We start from the raw sequence: 18,581 nt of genomic DNA, 5'->3' as shown, positions 1-18,581 counted from the left end.
AAATTGGAGGTGGAAAGATGGAGTGAAAAAGATTTTGTGTGATCGGGGCCTGAACATGCAGGAGGGTGAAAGGAGGGCAAGAAATAGAGTGAATTGGAGTCATGTGGTATACAGGGGTTGACGTGCTGTCAGTGGATTGAAGCAAGGCATGTGAAGCGTCTGGGGTAAACCATGGAAAGCTGTGTAGGTGTGTATATTTGCGTGTGTGGACGTGTGTATGTACATGTGTATGGGGGGGGGGGGGTTGGGCCATTTCTTTCGTCTGTTTCCTTGCGCTACCTCGCAAACGCGGGAGACAGCGACAAAGTATAAAAAAAAAAAAAAAAAAAAAAAAATATATATATACATAGAGAGAGAGAGAGAGAGAGAGAGAGAGAGAGAGAGAGAGAGAATTGGAATGATGTGGTATACCGGGGTCGACGTGCTGTCAATGGATTGAACCAGGGCATGTGAAGCGTCTAGGGTAAACCATGGAAAGTTCTGTTGGGCCTGGATGTGGAAAGGGAGCTGTGGTTTCGGTGCATTATTACATGACAGCCAGAGACTGAGTGTGAACGAATGTGGCCTTTGTTGTCTTTTCCTAGCGTTACCTCGCACACCTGAGGGGGGAGGGGGTTGTTATTTCATGTGTGGCGAGGTGGCGATGTGAATGAATAAAGGCAGACAGTATGAATTATGTACATGTGTATATATGTATAAGTCTGTGTGTATATATATGTATACGTTGAGATGTATAGGTATGTATATTTGCGTGTGTGGACGTGTATGTATATACATGTGTGTGTGGGTGGGTTGGGCCATTCTTTCGGCTGCTTCCTTGCGCTATCTCGCTAATGCGGGAGACAGCGACAAAGCAAAATAAATAAATAAATAAATGAATATATATATATATATATATATATATATATTTTTTTTTTTTTTTTTTTTTTTTATACCTCGTCGCTGTCTCCCGCGTTTGCGAGGTAGCGCAAGGAAACAGACGAAAGAAATGGCCCAACCCCCCCCATACACATGTACATACATACGTCCACACACGCAAATATACATACCTACACAGCTTTCCATGGTTTACCCCGGACGCTTCACATGCCTTGATTCAATCCACTGACAGCACGTCAACCCCTGTATACCACATCGCTCCAATTCACTCTATTCCTTGCCCTCCTTTCACCCTCCTGCATGTTCAGGCCCCGATCACACAAAATCCTTTTCACTCCATCTTTCCACCTCCAATTTGGTCTCCCTCTTCTCCTCGTTCCCTCCACCTCCGACACATATATCCTCTTGGTCAATCTTTCCTCACTCATTCTCTCCATGTGCCCAAACCACTTCAAAACACCCTCTTCTGCTCTCTCAACCACGCTCTTTTTATTTCCACACATCTCTCTTACCCTTACGTTACTTACTCGATCAAACCACCTCACACCACACATTGTCCTCAAACATCTCATTTCCAGCACATCCATCCTCCTGCGCACAACTCTATCCATAGCCCACGCCTCGCAACCATACAACATTGTTGGAACCACTATTCCTTCAAACATACCCATTTTTGCTTTCCGGGATAATGTTCTCGACTTCCACACATTTTTCAAGGCTCCCAAAATTTTTGCCCCCTCCCCCACCCTATGATCCACTTCCGCTTCCATGGTTCCATCCGCTGACAGATCCACTCCCAGATATCTAAAACACTTCACTTCCTCCAGTTTTTCTCCATTCAAACTCACCTCCCAATTGACTTGACCCTCAACCCTACTGTACCTAATAACCTTGCTCTTATTCACATTTACTCTTAACTTTCTTCTTCCACACACTTTACCAAACTCCGTCACCAGCTTCTGCAGTTTCTCACATGAATCCGCCACCAGCGCTGTATCATCAGCGAACAACAACATATTATACTTAATCACTGTTTCCCGCATCAGCGAGGTAGTGCCAGGAAACATGAAGGATGGCCCACACACACACACATATATATATATATATATATATTTCTTTCGTACTATTCGCCATTTCCCGAATTAGCGAGGTAGCGTTATCAACAGAGGACTGGGCCTTAGAGGGAATATCCTCGCCTGGCCCCCTTCTCTGTTCCTTCTTTTGGAAAATTAAAAAAAAAAAAAAACGAGGGGAGGATTTCCAGCCACCCGCTCCCTTCCCTTTTAGTCGCCTTCTACGACACGCAGGGAATACGTGGGAAGTATTCTTTCTCCCCTATCCCCAGGGATATATATATATATATATATATATATATATATATATATATATATATATATATATATATATATATATATATATATTCTCATTTCTCATACGATTCGCCATTTCCCGCATTTGCGAGGTAGCGTTAAGAACAGAGGGCTGGGCCTTAGAGGGAAAATCCTCACCTGGCCCCCTTCTCTGTTCCTTCTTTTGGAAAATTAAAAAAAAAAACGAGAGGGGAGGATTTCCAGCCACCCGCTCCCTCCCCTTTTAGTCGCCTTCTACGACACGCAGGGAATACGTGGGAAGTATTCTTTCTCCCCTATCCCCAGGGATAATATATATATATATATATATATATATATATATATATATATATATATATATATATATATATATATATATATATTTCTTTCTTTTTCTTTCGTACTATTCGCCATTTCCCGCAATAGCGAGGTAGCGTTAAGAACAGAGGACTGGGCCTTTGAGAGAATATCCTCACCTGGCCCCCTTCTCTGTTCCTTCTTTTGGAAAATTGAAAAAAACGAGAGGGGAGGATTTCCAGCAACCCGCTCCCTCCCCTTTTAGTCGCCTTCTACGACACGCAGGGAATACGTGGGAAGCATTCTTTCTCCCCTATCCCCAGGGATAAATATATATATATATATATATATATATATATATATACAGACGCCAATACACGCACATATACATACATATACATTACATATGCGTACATATACATACACAGACAAATACATATATACTCATGTACATATTCATATTTGCTTGCTTTCATCCACTCCTGGCACTCTATAGCTTCTGTATTTTTCTTACTGTAAATGTAGTTTATATATTTTTCCATTCTGGAAATGTATTCTGTATATTCTTCCATACTGTATGTGAACTATATATATTCTATGCTATGTACTTTATACATTTGAAGCAAGGAATATAAAATACACAAGATTTCTGATCCTTTGCTTTGATAATTAATTGTCAACAAAAGGGTGTATCAAACAGCATATGACTGTATAACTAAATAATTTATTTTCTTCAAAAATATGAGTGAAATAAATCATACAATTGTATTTTGCATACTGCCTTACAATAAAGGCTTGGATATCAACGTCAGTGCAAATATCTGTATATTTTCTTTAGTAATAAAATGCCATTTTATCTTAACACCATTACATTCTAAAAATGTTTAATTTTACCCTTTTATTATTCCTCTCATTTTCATAAATGGTCACCCAGAGGATAAAATATGCACAAGAAAATCATCTGTGTGTGTGTGGAGATAGTATTTCATCATGAAAAGCAGATTTTTAAAAACGAGATACAAAATAATGAAAATATAAAGGATATACTATCTATGCATTTATCTATGATATGCTATTCCCTGTCACAAAGTGGGTAGTGAAGAATTCCTTCATTTAGTACAATCAAAGTAGACTTCCTCCCATTCCTTTGTACCAGTGCGCGCTCACCTATCACAAACACATGTCCATCCATAGCAACTCTGGCTTTCCCATGCACTTCCAGTTATTTTTCCTTTTACATTCATTTTGTAACCCTTTTAACATTCAACCTTTCCACCCACTCAGAAGGGATTTCAAGGTCAACACAAGCATAAAATATCTAGGCAACTGCTACTGCAGACTAATCAAATTAAGTGTGAAGGGAGGGTACAGGTATACCCAACTTCACTGGAATTCTTTGACTTACTGCACGTTTACAGGTTTATCAATCATGTCACTTGTATTGGTTTAAATGAGTAGGAACTTCAAAAAACTATAATGCATGAAAATATCAATAACAATAAATCAATACAGTATGGAAATAGAAAAATTACTAATAAAACAGACATTAAAAAAAAATGACATTACAACAACAAGAAATGAGGCTGTCACCTGTTCTTGATGCTTCCTTGCTAAAGCAGGAAATGGGAAATGTGGATGAAAGAAAAAAAAAACTATAATCATCTTGCATAATAATAATCTTATTTCTTTTATGAAGATTCATTATTTCCAGTGAGGTATTGTCAAAAACACATGACTGAATCTTGAGGGAAAATTCCTTATTTGCTCCTTTTCTCAATTCCTTCTTTTGGACATTAACACACGAGGGGAGGATTTCCAGCCCCCCCCCCCCCAACTCCTATCTTTCTTGGTTGCCTTCTAAAACATGCAGGAGGTATGTAGACAGTATTCTTTCTGCTACTCCTGGTGATAAATAATAATCAGCATAATAATAAATATATATTTTTTTTCATACATGCTTGTGATTTCCTACATGAGCAAGATAGCATTAAGAACAGATGACTAAGCATTAGAGGAAAAAATTCCCACTCTGCTCCTTGCTCTGTTCATTCTTTTGGAAGGTAATACAGGAAGTGAGGATTTTCAGCTACCAAGCTCCCACCCTTCTTTGTCAACTTCTATAACCAGCAGGGAATACATGGGCAGTACTCTTTCTCCCCTATCCCCAGGCTAATGATAATAATAATAATAAAAATAATAATAATAATAATAATAATAATAATAATTATAATAACAATACCTAATAACTAATAATAATAATATAAGAGTATGTGGAAAGAGAGGTTATTTGGGAGGGTGAAAATGGGTATATTTGAAGGTATAGTAGTTCCATCAATGATGTATGGATATGAGGCATGGGCAGTAAATGGGGATGAGGAAGGTGAAAGCATTGGAAATGAAATGAAAGAGGATAATATGTGGTGTGAGGTGGTATGATTCAGTAATAACGGTACAAGAGATGTGTGGTATTTAAAAGTGTGTTTTTGAGATAGCTAAAGAGGGTGTGCAAGGGGAAAGAGGAGTCCAAATTGGAGATGGAAGGATGAAGAATAAAATTTTGAGTGACTAAGGCCTGAACATGCGGGAGAGTGAAAGCATGCATGGAATAAAGTGAACTGGAATGATGTGGTGTACAAGAATTGATGTGCTGTCAATGAACAGAACCAGGGCACGTGAAGTGGCTGGAGGAAACCCAGGAAAAGTCTGTGGGGACTGACTGTGGATTGAGAGCAGTGGTTTCAATGCACTAAAAATAACAGCCAGAGAATGGGTGTGAATGAATGCTGACTTCCTTTGTCTGTTCTTAGCATTACCTCACTGACATGGAAAACGGTGATCAAGTATGAATACTAAATAATAATAATAATACCTAAAATGTGAAAATTACTAATTTCTGTATATTTAACTAATCTAATTTGCATGGCTTCAAAATAAAAGCTTCTCTTATCTACTCTCATATTTCAAGTTATCTTCTCCAGACCTTTAACAGATTTTTATGCTATTCTTCCTATGACCAAATTCTTTCTTATTTTCATACATTTTACTATTTCCTACCTTGGAAAGGTAGTGCTAGGAATATAGAACTGAGCCATTAAGGAAAAATTCCCACTTGGCTCCTTCTTCTGTTCTCACTTTTGAAAAGTAATGGAACAAGATGGGAATTATACATAGGTAGAATTCATGCTCTCCTCAGAAATGTAACACAAAATTTTTTTACCAACATCTACTGCTAACAGCCAACCACTGAATTTTTATAGACTTTACCCACCCAAAATTTTTTCTCTTCATTCTTTAACATCTTGCTAGTTCTTATTCATCTATGTATTATACTTAGTTGCTGCCTCCTGCATCAGCAAGGCAGCACAAGGAAACAGACGAAAGAATGGCCTAACCCATCTAAATACACATGTATACACATAAATGCCCACACACGCACATATACATACATATACATACTCAGACATATACATATATACACATGTACATATTCATACTTGCGGCCTTCATCCATTCCCGTCAAAACCCCGCTAGCTCTTACCTGATGCATTTACATTTGATATACAACAATCTCTTCATTAACTGCTTTTTTCAGACCATTATTCCACCATGATTTTCTTTTTTCTCTATTCCCCTTTTCCCCATATGTTTAACTACTGCAAATAACACAGTATCTATGCATATACCTTTTCATAATAAACAAGGGTTGTTGATGCAGATCATCTTTCAAGCATCATGGTCTTTGGAAATATTTACAAAATCCAACAGAGTGACATTCTCTCTTCCCTTCCTCATCTCTGGTCTTTTCTTAAATCATTTCTTATGCTTCGTACTCAAATACATGTACTTGTAGTTATTATATTCTAAATAAAATGCTTTACAAAAATATCCCTACATTCACTTACACCTCTTTGATACTACAAGAATATAATTTAGAACATCATAAAATCTTGTAATCATGATCTCTTCACTCCACCTATGTTTTATATATGATATGAAATCCTTAACAGAAAATAAACCATGACAGAAGTCTTGACAGAATTATAATACCTGACTCTCAAATGTACACTACCGTGGGTTCAGCATTAAACCAAAACCTAAATGAAATGCATACATATCCTCCTAAGTTCACTCCTTTTCTCTTCTATACATTATTTTTGGTATAAATCACTTAAAGAATGAGATTTATCCTGGGGACCTAAGGCTTATCACAACAGCATGAACATTATAAAGATATTTTTTTTTTTTTTCTGGGAGGGGGAGGGAGGTAATGTTAGTAACCAATAGCCTCATGTATAATTCATAGTAATGAAATGTTGTACCATATGTCCTCACCTCTTTCTTTCAAAATGTAATATTCTAATATACAGATTAATTTTTTTATAAAATGCTGCTCCTTAGCCTTGCTGAGGGTGAAAACCTCTTCTCCCCCCAAAAATTTAGCTTTATCTAATGTTTCTGATCTAGCAAAAAGACCAACCCTGCATACACAAACTCACAAGAGATAAAGTCTGCCAACCCTATCCAGCTAAGGGACTGAACATGAATCCCTTTAGGATGCGAGTATAGAGTGCTACCAATCCCACTAATATTTCTATTGTTTTGTTCTTCCCTACTCTTTCCCAAGGAATAAAGTAGATGATATACAGCAATATAAAGGCACTCATTCTCTTTTAGAGCACAGATGCAGCTTGTGGCCAAGTAGTAATTAGCAACACTAACAATTTATTTGTTTCAATACACTATGAGAAAATCACTTTAGAAATTCATGAGACTTTCATCTATACCTGAACAAAGTATCAGCTATAAAGATCAATCCCTGTGACCTAGTCATGCAACAAGCATCACAAACCATGAAACAAGGAACTAAAATGTACTCATCAATCAGCAACTGAACTGACTTGAATCCACAAATCCAGTTATCCATTACCTTGTTTAACTATTGGTAGCCCCTTTCTCTAAAAGCAGCAATACACCCAAAGCAAACAGCACATCAACCAGGTGTTTGGCTCTATGTACCATGCAATGGGTAAATGGTCCGGAAACTCTGGTTATTGGGTTTTCGTAAAAATGTGTTTGAGCTATGCAATTCACTAAGATGTTTACTCTACCCTCATAAATAATTCTATAGTTCTTTAACAAAAGCTTAAAAAACTTTGTTGAATCTATCAAACCTGGAAATACTGAAAAAACTGTACAGTTTGCAAGGCAATGAAAGGTTATGGGACTTAAAAAACCTTTCAAAGTTTGTGAAGATACAGGATTCATTTATGATACCAAAGATGGAAAAATCTGGCAGTATGGGCAAAGAGATGATCTAAACAGAAGCTTTGTGATTTTAACTCCATTCTCGTAAAACTATTACAAGGAACTTTTTTTATAAATGACTGCAATAGTGTGCTTCTCTGTAAATAACATATTGTGGACACAAGTCTAAATACAGTTAGCCATAGTATGGTGTTAATTGCTGGTTCGCAAAGGCAATGATTGTCTGATTGTTGGATTTAAGCCAACTAAGGTCATAGATTGTGTCTAATAAAGGCAACTTTAACAAGTAGCTCAGCTTCCTATTTCATGAGATTTATGCAATCTATCTCTTATGCAGGACACTTTCAAAAGTTTCTGCAGTTCCCTCTCATATTCATGGAATCACTGAGATGATATGGCTCACACTGGATACTTATGAGACAAAAAAAAAGTTAAATGAACTTTGACATAACTCCTCTGGTTATTTATATACCCACAAGTAAGGCATTACAAGAGTTAAGATAAAATCATGACTTCTACAAAGGAAAAAGGAATGTCTCATTTATTATAAAGCCATGAAAAAAAAATCTGTGCCATCAAAGGTAATGTATCAAAAACTGAGTGGGGTACCAATGGCATTACCAAAGAGAGCAGTGACATGAACATTTACATTACTGTGCATTTTCTTAACATCAACTGTGGTGAAGTGAAGAATGAGTTAGAGGGTTACAACTCTCCCATCCAATGAAAGTTCTCCATGCATTTGGAATGGAAATTATAATTCCAAGACCTACTTATTATTATATCTACCTTAACTTTTGGGTTTGTTATACAAGCAATGAAACCTATAAGCAGGGTAAGAATTACTCAACTGTATAATTATATTATGTTGCAGAAAGCAGTACAAAAAGTTGCTCTACATACTCTACATTTTCTTAAGGTTAATTGAAAGCTACTGTTTGCAGCAACCTAGAACTTATGAGATTTCTTTTGGTTAAGATAGTCACAAGTCAGATAAATAAGCTAGAGAACTTTACTTAGTGGCAGATAATGCTATTCTGTTTGTATAAGTAACAGATTTTGGAGTGGAATAATGTCATGTTTCTATCCTATTTTTGGATCTAGCCTAATTTTAAGAAATCTGTAGGTTTTGGAACAGATTTAATTCAAAATAAAAAGCCTCATTATCACACAATACTTAGTCCATTATGATTTATCAGGCAATGCATAAGTGAGTGAAGCCTACAATATAACTCATTGCAGCATCAAAAAAAGCATCACTGAATAGATTGCTGGTTATGAATTTGAGTAGACAAATCATACTAAATATATATCACATATTTTCCATTTGAATTAGTAGGTAATTGTGGGAGTTAACCATGGTAGGTTATCCAGATCAACATTACCCCCACATAGTACAACCCCAACCTTGTGTGCTGTTGGCTGGACTTGATTCATCAAGTTAACTGCTGCATAGACTCCGGCACCTGAAGCTGCCTCAACAACTTGCTGTAAATATCAATGCTAATGATAACTATAATAATGAATATAATAATAATAATAATAATAATAATAATAATAATAATAATAATAAGGTAATAAGGGGCAGCTGGTAGAATGTCTGATTACTATTTTGTGGAGAAGAGGGTGAAGATTTGTAGAGGATTTCAGAAAAGAAGAAACAATATTGGTGAAAAGAGACATCTGTAAAGAAATACCAGGAGAGACTAAGTGTAGAATGGTAAAAGGTAAGAGTAAATGAAGCAAGGGGAGTGGGTGAGGAATGAGAGATGTTTAGGGAGGCAGTGCTGGCATGTGTGAGGGATGCATGTGGCATGCGAAAGGTGGGAGGTGTGCAAATCAGAAAGGGTAGTGAAAGATGGAATGAAGAAGTGAAGTTGATAGTGAAAGAAAAAACAGAGGAATTTGAACAGTACTTACAGGCAAAGGGTTCATATGACTGGGGGATGTGTAAAAGAAAGTGGCAGGAGGTCAAGAGGAAGGTGAAGAGATTCAAAAAGAGGGCAAATGAGAGTTGGAATGGGGTGAGTGAGTATCAGTAACCTTTAGGAAGAATAAGATGTTTTGGAGGGAGGTTAATAATGTGTGAAAAAAGTGAACATATGGGAACATTGGTAAAGGGGCAAAAGGGGAAATGGTAAAAGGTAGTGATGAAGTGAGGAGGTGGAATGAGTGTTTTGAAGGACTGTTAAAAGTGTTTGATGACACCATAGCAGATGTAGGGTGCTTGGGTCAAGGTTGTATGTGAAGTAAGAAAGTCATGGAGAGTGGTGTGGTGAAGACAGAAGAGGTGGTGAAAGCCTTACACAAGATCAAATGTGCCAAGGTGGCTGGAGTGGGTGGTATTGCAGTTAAATATACTATGAAAGTTACAGAGGAGGTGACTGTGCTGCTGACTGGTTAGTTAGGCAGTTCACAATTCTTACTGTGAACAGCAAGACATGTCATCCCAGTTTCCCTTCACTTCTCACTCAAAAATGGACTCAGCCAACACATGAGGTATTTATACAATTTTCAATCCCTCTTCTATTACTTCTGAATGGTAATCTATCATTTCACAAGGGATTATTCTTTTCTTCTTGCACAAACTGTGATGTATTTCCAGACCATGCCTGCAGGTTTGGGATTAAGAAAGGACAGGGTACACATGAATTAATAAGAATGGACAAGAAGATGAAAACAAACCGAGCCACTGATAGGAGGGCTAAGAAAGACTGGAATGCATAAACACAAAAGTGATAAAAGTAATTCATATGATGATGAATACGATCTTCATTACGGGTAAGCAACAGACATAATGTGAATGGGGACGGGCATGAAAAAGGAATTTTGAGAAATGTGCTACTTCAGGAATGTGCTGATTCAAGATGATTGTATTTTGTAGTTGATATAAAGATGTTTCAGAGGGCAAAGGATACATGTGAGTGCTAAAATGTTTAAGAGGTGGTTGAAACAGTCTTGTTTGTATGAGATGATCACCTTTCCCACCTCAGCAAGACGTTATTATATGTACGTAATTAAAACTTCCCTACTAAATGATGCTATTGGATCAGAACTAATAAAAATAAAGATACAATGAATGTCTGTTGCAGAAACAGGTAAAGATCCAATTAATATGGTCATAGATGAGATCCTTTCACACATGATACTCTGTGACATACTATTTGTCAAAATTATCGAGAAGAAAGTCAAAGTTGCATGTCAGAAGAAAAGAAATTGGCAGCAAAACATGTCAGAGTATACACTGCTCTTCAAATTAAAAGATGGAAACTATGCTAAAGACAATTTCCTTATATCAATCTAAGTATATGAAAGAGCAAAGCCCATCAACAACTACATTAGGTGGTGATCAATCCTTTGTGCTCTGGCTACAAGGGTGAACTGACAGAAAATAGTGTATCTCTTAATTCAACTGGGTTGTTTTTTCTGCAATTGTTAAACCTTTGGACGTTGTGTTAATAAGCTGATAAATAAAAAAAATCAAGAGAAAGAAGAGCATGTCCCCAAATATGCTTTTGTGGTAAGTCAGTGGGAAAAAGCAAATATCTCTCATGGTAGTGCTTATCAAATAGACAAAAAAGGCCACAGAATCTAAGGTCTATAAAAGTAATTACATTATTGAAACAATATATCTTGCCAGAACAACAACCAGTCTAACCATTCTTGCCATATTTTATTTTAATTTCTGGAAAACTATCAGCACTAAGTATTTTGGTAATACTATAGCAATGTATAAATGAAAAGTGAATGACAAAATTTACATCATCCATCTTAGTATTGCAGAAACTGTTTAATTAATAAATCTGTTATTTGTTTTTACACTGACCTTCATGCGCTCAAAAGAGAGTTTCATGCCCTCTATCATCTGATCATCAGTGACTGTGAAGACTCTGTGGCTGGCATATTCACAGATGATGGGAAAGGATAAGTAGCCAATCTATATATGAAAAAAAAAAATAATAGAGTATCACTATTAATTGAAAGAGAAAACGTGACAAAATTAATGTAAGTAGGCTTTGCATTTACTTAATATTGACAATGGTAATGAAGAGTAAAATGAAAATGAAGAGTACTGACTGAAGCTTAGTATTTCATGAAAACAAAAGGATGCTTTATATTATGAGAGAAAATAAAAGGTAGTTACAGCAACAGCTAAGCATTTGAAGGTGGTCTTGTTATGTTCATATCAGTAATATTATCTATGACCATAAAAGTGAGTGAAAATTTAGATGATGGAAATAAGAATAAGACATTAATATAAAGGAAACACATAAAAAGTATGCACTTATTCTATCCTGTCATACATTATAAACAAAAACCCAGAAAATATATCAACACACAGAAGTGGATGGAAGTACAAAATGTCATTCAGAAGAACTGAGAATTAAGGAATACTGAGGATAAATAAAAGTCATAAAAAATATCTTCTGAAAAACTCAAGTGTAACCTTAAAATATGAAAGGTAGTGGAAAAGCTTCCCATTACAAGACTCAAGCTCAATGAAACAAAGGTTTATGTAGATACACTTGTATTATGTGGATGAAGATTAGGAATTAAAAAAAAATGCCTTTTCCTCTACCTATTTACTCAAACTATAAGAATAAGAGATAAAGGCATTTTAAGTTTTCACTGTAATAAGGGGTACTCACATATGTATAATAAACACTTTAGGGTTACAATGAACTTCAATTGCAAACCAAACCAAGTAATTTTCCTTGGACTTTTCAGACATTTTTGAACTGGTACTTAGGATGCCCTGAAATGATTCCATGGTGAAAATTTTCCCGATCCTGAACTGTGAGGAGGTGCTATCCAATGAAGTGTTACTGTTGGGCAGCCCATGCAAGTGATAATTGAAAAAAAAATGTTCATGTGATATTAGGCTGCTCTCTGATGCTGATGGGGTCATTACACTGGGCTGCCCTCTGATGTTGCTGAGTCATTCTACTAAGCTGCCATTTGATGTTGATTGGTCTAAAGAGTCATGATGTGCTTTGGTAATGCTTGCACTATTTGCACTCACTAAATAGAACAGTGCATCAACAAAAACTCATGTCTCGTTGAGCTTTCTCCTTTGGGAAGTTCTTCCTTGTTCTCTTTCTGAAGACATGATGGCCCATATACAACAGCCATGCTGTTCTATTTGAAGCTGAGTGAAAGTTCTCTCTTTTCATTGCATAAACCTAAAGCCTGGATGCAGCTATAACACTGTTTTATACATTAAGAGTTTCCATTGAACTATGACTCTTAAAGCTTGATGACTATTAGCATGTTACAAGAAATACACATTATGCAGAGGATTGACAAACACAACCAATTAGCTCTAGGAGTATATGACCTGGATGTGCACATGTTGCCATGTTAACACCATAAGTAGCAGGCACTTAGGTGCCAGTTAACCTTTCCAGTCAAGAACCTGGCCCTTCCAAGAGGAGTCAACTTTCTACTGAGATGAATGAGACTGACATATTTTGGAAGATTCTTCAACAGAATTGTTGATGCAGATATAATGAAAAGTGAGGAAGAGTAGCAAGCTTCACCCAACTGTGATGCTAAAGTGGATGATGGAAGTACCTCATCAGAATTTGAATGGTACAGGCTTCAGTTCCCCCTAGAAAAGCTGCCAAATGAAGGGGAACGTGATTATTTGACTTCCCTAAAAACACATGAACCTTATGCATCAATCTACATTCACTAAGACTAGCATATTGGCTGTGACGGACTCTGATATGCACCAAAGAACAATAAGGTAAGATGCCCACACAAGGGTGAGTTTGTTAAACTCCAGTTACCTGAAGATGTAATGGGGACAAAAGTGATTATTTCCCACTTACCTCCAGACCACCCTCAAGGAGGAGAATGCTTGTATTACCTAGGCTAAGAGAAATGTGGTTAAGGGAGAGAGAGGTATCAAGTTTTTGCTCTCTGGGAAGGAGAGCTACCAGATAAACTCTACACTCTCAACTATTTCCCATCCAAAGTGAAAGGCTTTATCAGAGGGCCAACTTTCTTTGGGATATGACAGTGCTGGGAATACAAGACCATGCAATGTGATTTTCTCAACATGAGAGGTTTTTAAAATTGAGACCATGACTGCTAAATGTGGCAAGAACAAGACAGAGAAAACCTAATGGCCCATAATGAGGTTGGGAATACAAGACCATGCAATGTGATTCTCTCAACATGAGAGGTTTTTACTATGAGACCATGACTGCTAAATGTGGCAAGGACAAGGAAGAGAAAACTTAATGGCCCATAATGAGGTAATCTGTTTTGGTTTTGTTAAAACTGTGGAAGAAGCAGGATAGTAAAACAGAAGCATTTGCTCATCAACCTCTCCCTCTACCTCAATTGCCAGTAAGTGAAAGATGAGAAAAATACCCCATGCAGTATTGGGAGAAGATACAATCATGGAGACTCTACAGGAAAGTATGGACTGGAAAAAGTTCCTAATCAGTTTGACATCTGCTTTGCAGCTGGACTCTGAAAAAAAAGACATGATTAGTGGTAAACTGGAATTCTTAATGGTACGACATATCAGTTAAGTGTTCATCTAGCCTTTATTTGAATGTAATTAAAGTCTTTCCATATACTACTTTGGGAGGAAGTTCATTCCAATGATTTACCATTAAATAAGTGAAAAAACTTTAGGCAACACTACTATTTCATCTTCATTTTACCTTCATACTGTTATTTCTGGCCATTAAATCTATGTCTAAAGTGAAGGGAATTTTGTATGTTGTTAAAATTATTTAGTACTTTGAAAACTTTTACTATAAGCTCATCTTCCTCACAACTTATTCTATATTCCCATCCACTTACGTATCCTCTTCTTAATATAGCCACAAGAACATCCTTATGCCTATTCTCTCCATGTCTATGTTATCCTACATTTATATATTTCATCAAACGACTTAACACTACTGTTTTATTTAATATTTTCCCCTTCTTTTAGGTCCTCCTAAATTTGCTTTACACAATAATTTTTAACTGCCCTGTAATCTTAAAGTAATGAAACTCTTTCATTCTTCTTGCATTCAACTTTTGCTGTAGTATTAGTCAATTAATTCCTAATGAATCCATCGTCTGTAGGTAAAATATCCATTTTTAGGGACTCCTTATGCAACATAGTCATTAGCTATATCATTAATATACTATGGTACTATTTCATAAAATACCTCATGAATACGTATACCCACAGTTCCCAGAGACACCTCAATATCCATATTCTCTAGTGCTCCCATAACATCAAGGAGTTGCACAAATTTTCAAAGTTGCTCATTTATCCTTCTAGTATCTTCTCTCATTTGAACTTTGTCTTTCTCTAAGTTTTGTGACTTAACTTTATATGTATCTGCTCTCTCTTGAACCCCATTTAACCTTTTAAGTATGCTAAGATTTCTCTGGATAAGAGCACATATTTTCTCCTCAAAACAACTTGATTAATCATTAATTACAGTTTTCCTACTGGAACTCACCTCACCATTATCATAATTTTGCTTCTTTCCAGTAACAATTTCCCCAAAACTAGAATATTCTGTCAATATAACTGGCTTTGCATCCTGGATGACCTTGTCACCAGTTTCCAGACGTAAATCCTGATGTTAGCATTAGTGCCACGGTTTTCATCCAGATCTCTCGGAGAATGACAGTGACCCAGCATTGTGAATTCTTCCAAGTTCGAGATGATTGGGAATGATCCTATCTTTGCCTGTCTGTTGTCCTCATTTGGAATGTGCTGTTTAATTCTGGTCATCAGACATGATCAAAAGTGAAGATAAACTCAATGAATTCGGAGAACAACCTAACTAATTGCTCCACTCGGAAACTGGCTTTCAAAAGAAAGACTCAAAGATCTCCTTTTATAGGAATAATTTTTGCCAGTGCTCTTGTTAGCTGTCTGCATGTGTCATTGCCCCTAGGATTTTGACACTAGGCACATGTTAGGCTGCTGCTAATTTTCTATTACAGAACCTCACAGACCACAATCACCAGTGAGACCAGTCTGTAGTTTAGTGCCTGTTCCTTGTCTCCTTTTGAGTAAAGAGGGCAAATGTTGTGCCTGTATTTAATAAAGGAGCTCAGAAAACTGCAGTGAACTCTAGACCAGTCTCACTAACAAGTGCAGCTTGTAAAATATTAAAAAAAGATAATCAGAAAGCAAATAAATGCAGTTTCTGCTAAGAAACTGTCCACTTGGGAATTTGCTGTTATGATATCTTCTTCCCTCAAACAGCAAAAATTTAAAATTCTGTTCCTTCTTTAATCTTTTCTTCCTCATATAAACTTTCTTCCTTTAAGAGTCAGGTCCACAAAGACCTCTGGAGCCCTGATCAATTTTCACTATTTTTTCTTAAACTTTTTTCTTTCACCCAAAGTTAGCCTTTCATTAAGGTATGTTTTGTCCGCGCCATGTCAGTCACTATAAGAGGACAAAGAAATAAAAAGTGACTCCACATGGTGTCTGCTGGATGCAGACTGGCAGAACCCATCTAGAGAATTCTGATGTTTTGGAAGGGGATGCTCTGATTGGCAGCAGGGGTTACACTTACCTCTCTGCTACCCTAGAGACATCCAGGCAGATAGTAACTAGATATTCATCAGTCAGCTCATCAGTACTTTAAGAATTCTCTTACATTACATTAAAGATAAAAAATAAAAAAAAGTTCAAAATACTTACTGCCTGTAGCCTAAGGGCATCTGCCACGGTATTTAGGTACAATGGGGGATTTGGCCATAATCTCTGCTTGGCCTCAAGACACCTCTGAAGGTCCTTACCCACTGGTTCTACAGCATATACTGCAGCATTGAATAAAAATTGGGACAAAATGAGTGATGAAAAAGTATAATTAGAAAATGAATACCCAGTCATATGGATAATTCAAAATTTAATTCAAATAACCATGAGTATATTTTCACTGACAAACTAACATGAGCTAGCATATCAACCCTTCACTTAAACCTAGATGTAAACTTAGTTTTGAGACTATCATCTGATACAGATTTCATTTTCTGTGGATGTCATCAGTAAATACCAAATTACTAATTCTAAGAATTGTCAAAAATCTAATTACTATCAGAATTTACCTTTTAAGTATTTGCTTTAAAAGCACTGATAAACTTGGTATTTAGTGATCTCTATGATATTAGATTTACTGTATTTATGGCTGAGATGCTCATTACAGTTAAATTCACATTAATCATATGGCTCCACTTCATAGTATGCTTGTGAATATGAAAACAGGTTAAAAAGTAATCTGTTGCTTTGTATTCAATTATAACATCTTCAAAGGTTTAACTACACTAGTCATGAAGATCCGTTATCCTGTAAAATAAATGAATTTAATTCACAATACAGCAGTATCAATGCAAACATAGTTACAAAAATAATAATACTTTTAATGCTTTGATAAGAAAACCACAATAGAGGAAGTGGTTCTGTAGTATTAGAATGGGATGATGCTGCAGTACAAAGATAAGCTGAAGGTAAGGCATCAAAGGTATAGAGCTGGAGTGTCACAAACACTTGTGCAACTGGGCAAAGGTGGTGTCTTCAATACTTCATCCTGCCAGCCAGGGCATTGTCTGCATGACAAGGATGCAAAAAGCTTGCTAGTGGTACATTCCCTTAGTTTCTGTCAGCATAAGGGTTTTGGATGAATTGTGATAACAAAAACTATGATTGATGAAGTCTACTTCAAAATAATAAATGTATCATACTGTATCTATCGAGGCTATTTCATCTTAAGCTATCAATTCATATTGGGCCTTAAACATTATGACTTACAGAAAATCAGATATGCTTTTCAAAATATCCATGCAGTTATCATAGGTATGTCTTACATACAACCTACAACTCATCAAACCAACCAACTCCCTCTCCTCATACTATCCCATATTACTGCTATCTTCATTTACCAAAATCCTTGAAAAACTAATCAACAAATGAGTCAACAAAAATATCACACTCTCACCATCACAGCATGGCTTTAGACCCAATCACTCACTACCACGCAGCAATAAAAACCATAAACAACTCAATTTCGGTGGCTCCTACCAACCACAACCCCCTTCCCACACAATATTGATGACAAGCAATAACAAAGCATTCAACACCATCTCCGAAACATCCTCATACAAGATAATTGACATCACTCTCTATGACAATAACAATATCCACAAATGGTTAACCAACTTCATGGCTGACTTCAGAGCCAGAGTCATGTACAAAGACTTCCACTTCTAAATCCTTAAACTCTACAGTGAAATTCCCTACAAGTGGTTCTTTCTTCATACTTCTGCAATCTTCTCCTACATGACCCTCCAACATCTGCTGACCACAGTATGGAAGTCCTCTCATATGCAGATGACCTAACAATTGCATCACAGCAAACTAACATTACACACATAAATTTTCATCATGCAATTAGAACCTCACCCAAAACAGAATGTCTGCATCACCACAAAAGTCCACTGCCATTCTTTTGACTCTTGTCAGATATGATTCTATCCTCCACCCTTCTGTTACCCTGAATGGTCAACCATTCCCACCCAACAAAACTGGGCATCCTTCATAACAAGCATAGCATTCACTCACTACACCACAAACATCAATACAATAGCTATAAACAAGCTAAATGCTCCTGTTACACTTACTGGTACAAGATTCAGACTAGGAAAAGAATCCCTTTGAGTAGTATCCTGTAAAAACAATTAATTCAGTCCACTCTTAATTACACTTAACCTTCCTAATCATAAACAAAGAAGCAAATCGAACATATCACAGCACTT

General features: G+C 36.6%; 1 protein-coding gene across 2 annotated transcripts in view; it reads right to left on the bottom strand.

Annotated features, from left to right (window-relative positions):
* Positions 1-3,229: 3,229 nt before the first annotated feature.
* The window catches only part of LOC139761475 (serine racemase-like), a 40,522-nt gene continuing 25,170 nt past the window's right edge, over positions 3,230-18,581 (bottom strand). For both annotated transcript variants that reach the window (XM_071685716.1, XM_071685717.1), the window contains exons 7-9: positions 16,471-16,589; positions 11,617-11,727; positions 3,230-9,278 (exon numbers count right to left, since the gene is read on the bottom strand). In XM_071685716.1, coding sequence (XP_071541817.1) covers positions 9,123-9,278; positions 11,617-11,727; positions 16,471-16,589 — 386 coding nt within the window. In that variant the 3' untranslated portion in view covers positions 3,230-9,122. The remainder of the gene's footprint in view (positions 9,279-11,616; positions 11,728-16,470; positions 16,590-18,581) is intronic.

Source organism: Panulirus ornatus, chromosome 40 (genome assembly GCF_036320965.1).
Source record: "Panulirus ornatus isolate Po-2019 chromosome 40, ASM3632096v1, whole genome shotgun sequence".
Lineage (NCBI taxonomy): Eukaryota > Metazoa > Arthropoda > Malacostraca > Decapoda > Palinuridae > Panulirus > Panulirus ornatus.
Note: the sequence above shows the minus strand (reverse complement) of the source record. Positions and strands in the feature narration are given on the sequence as shown.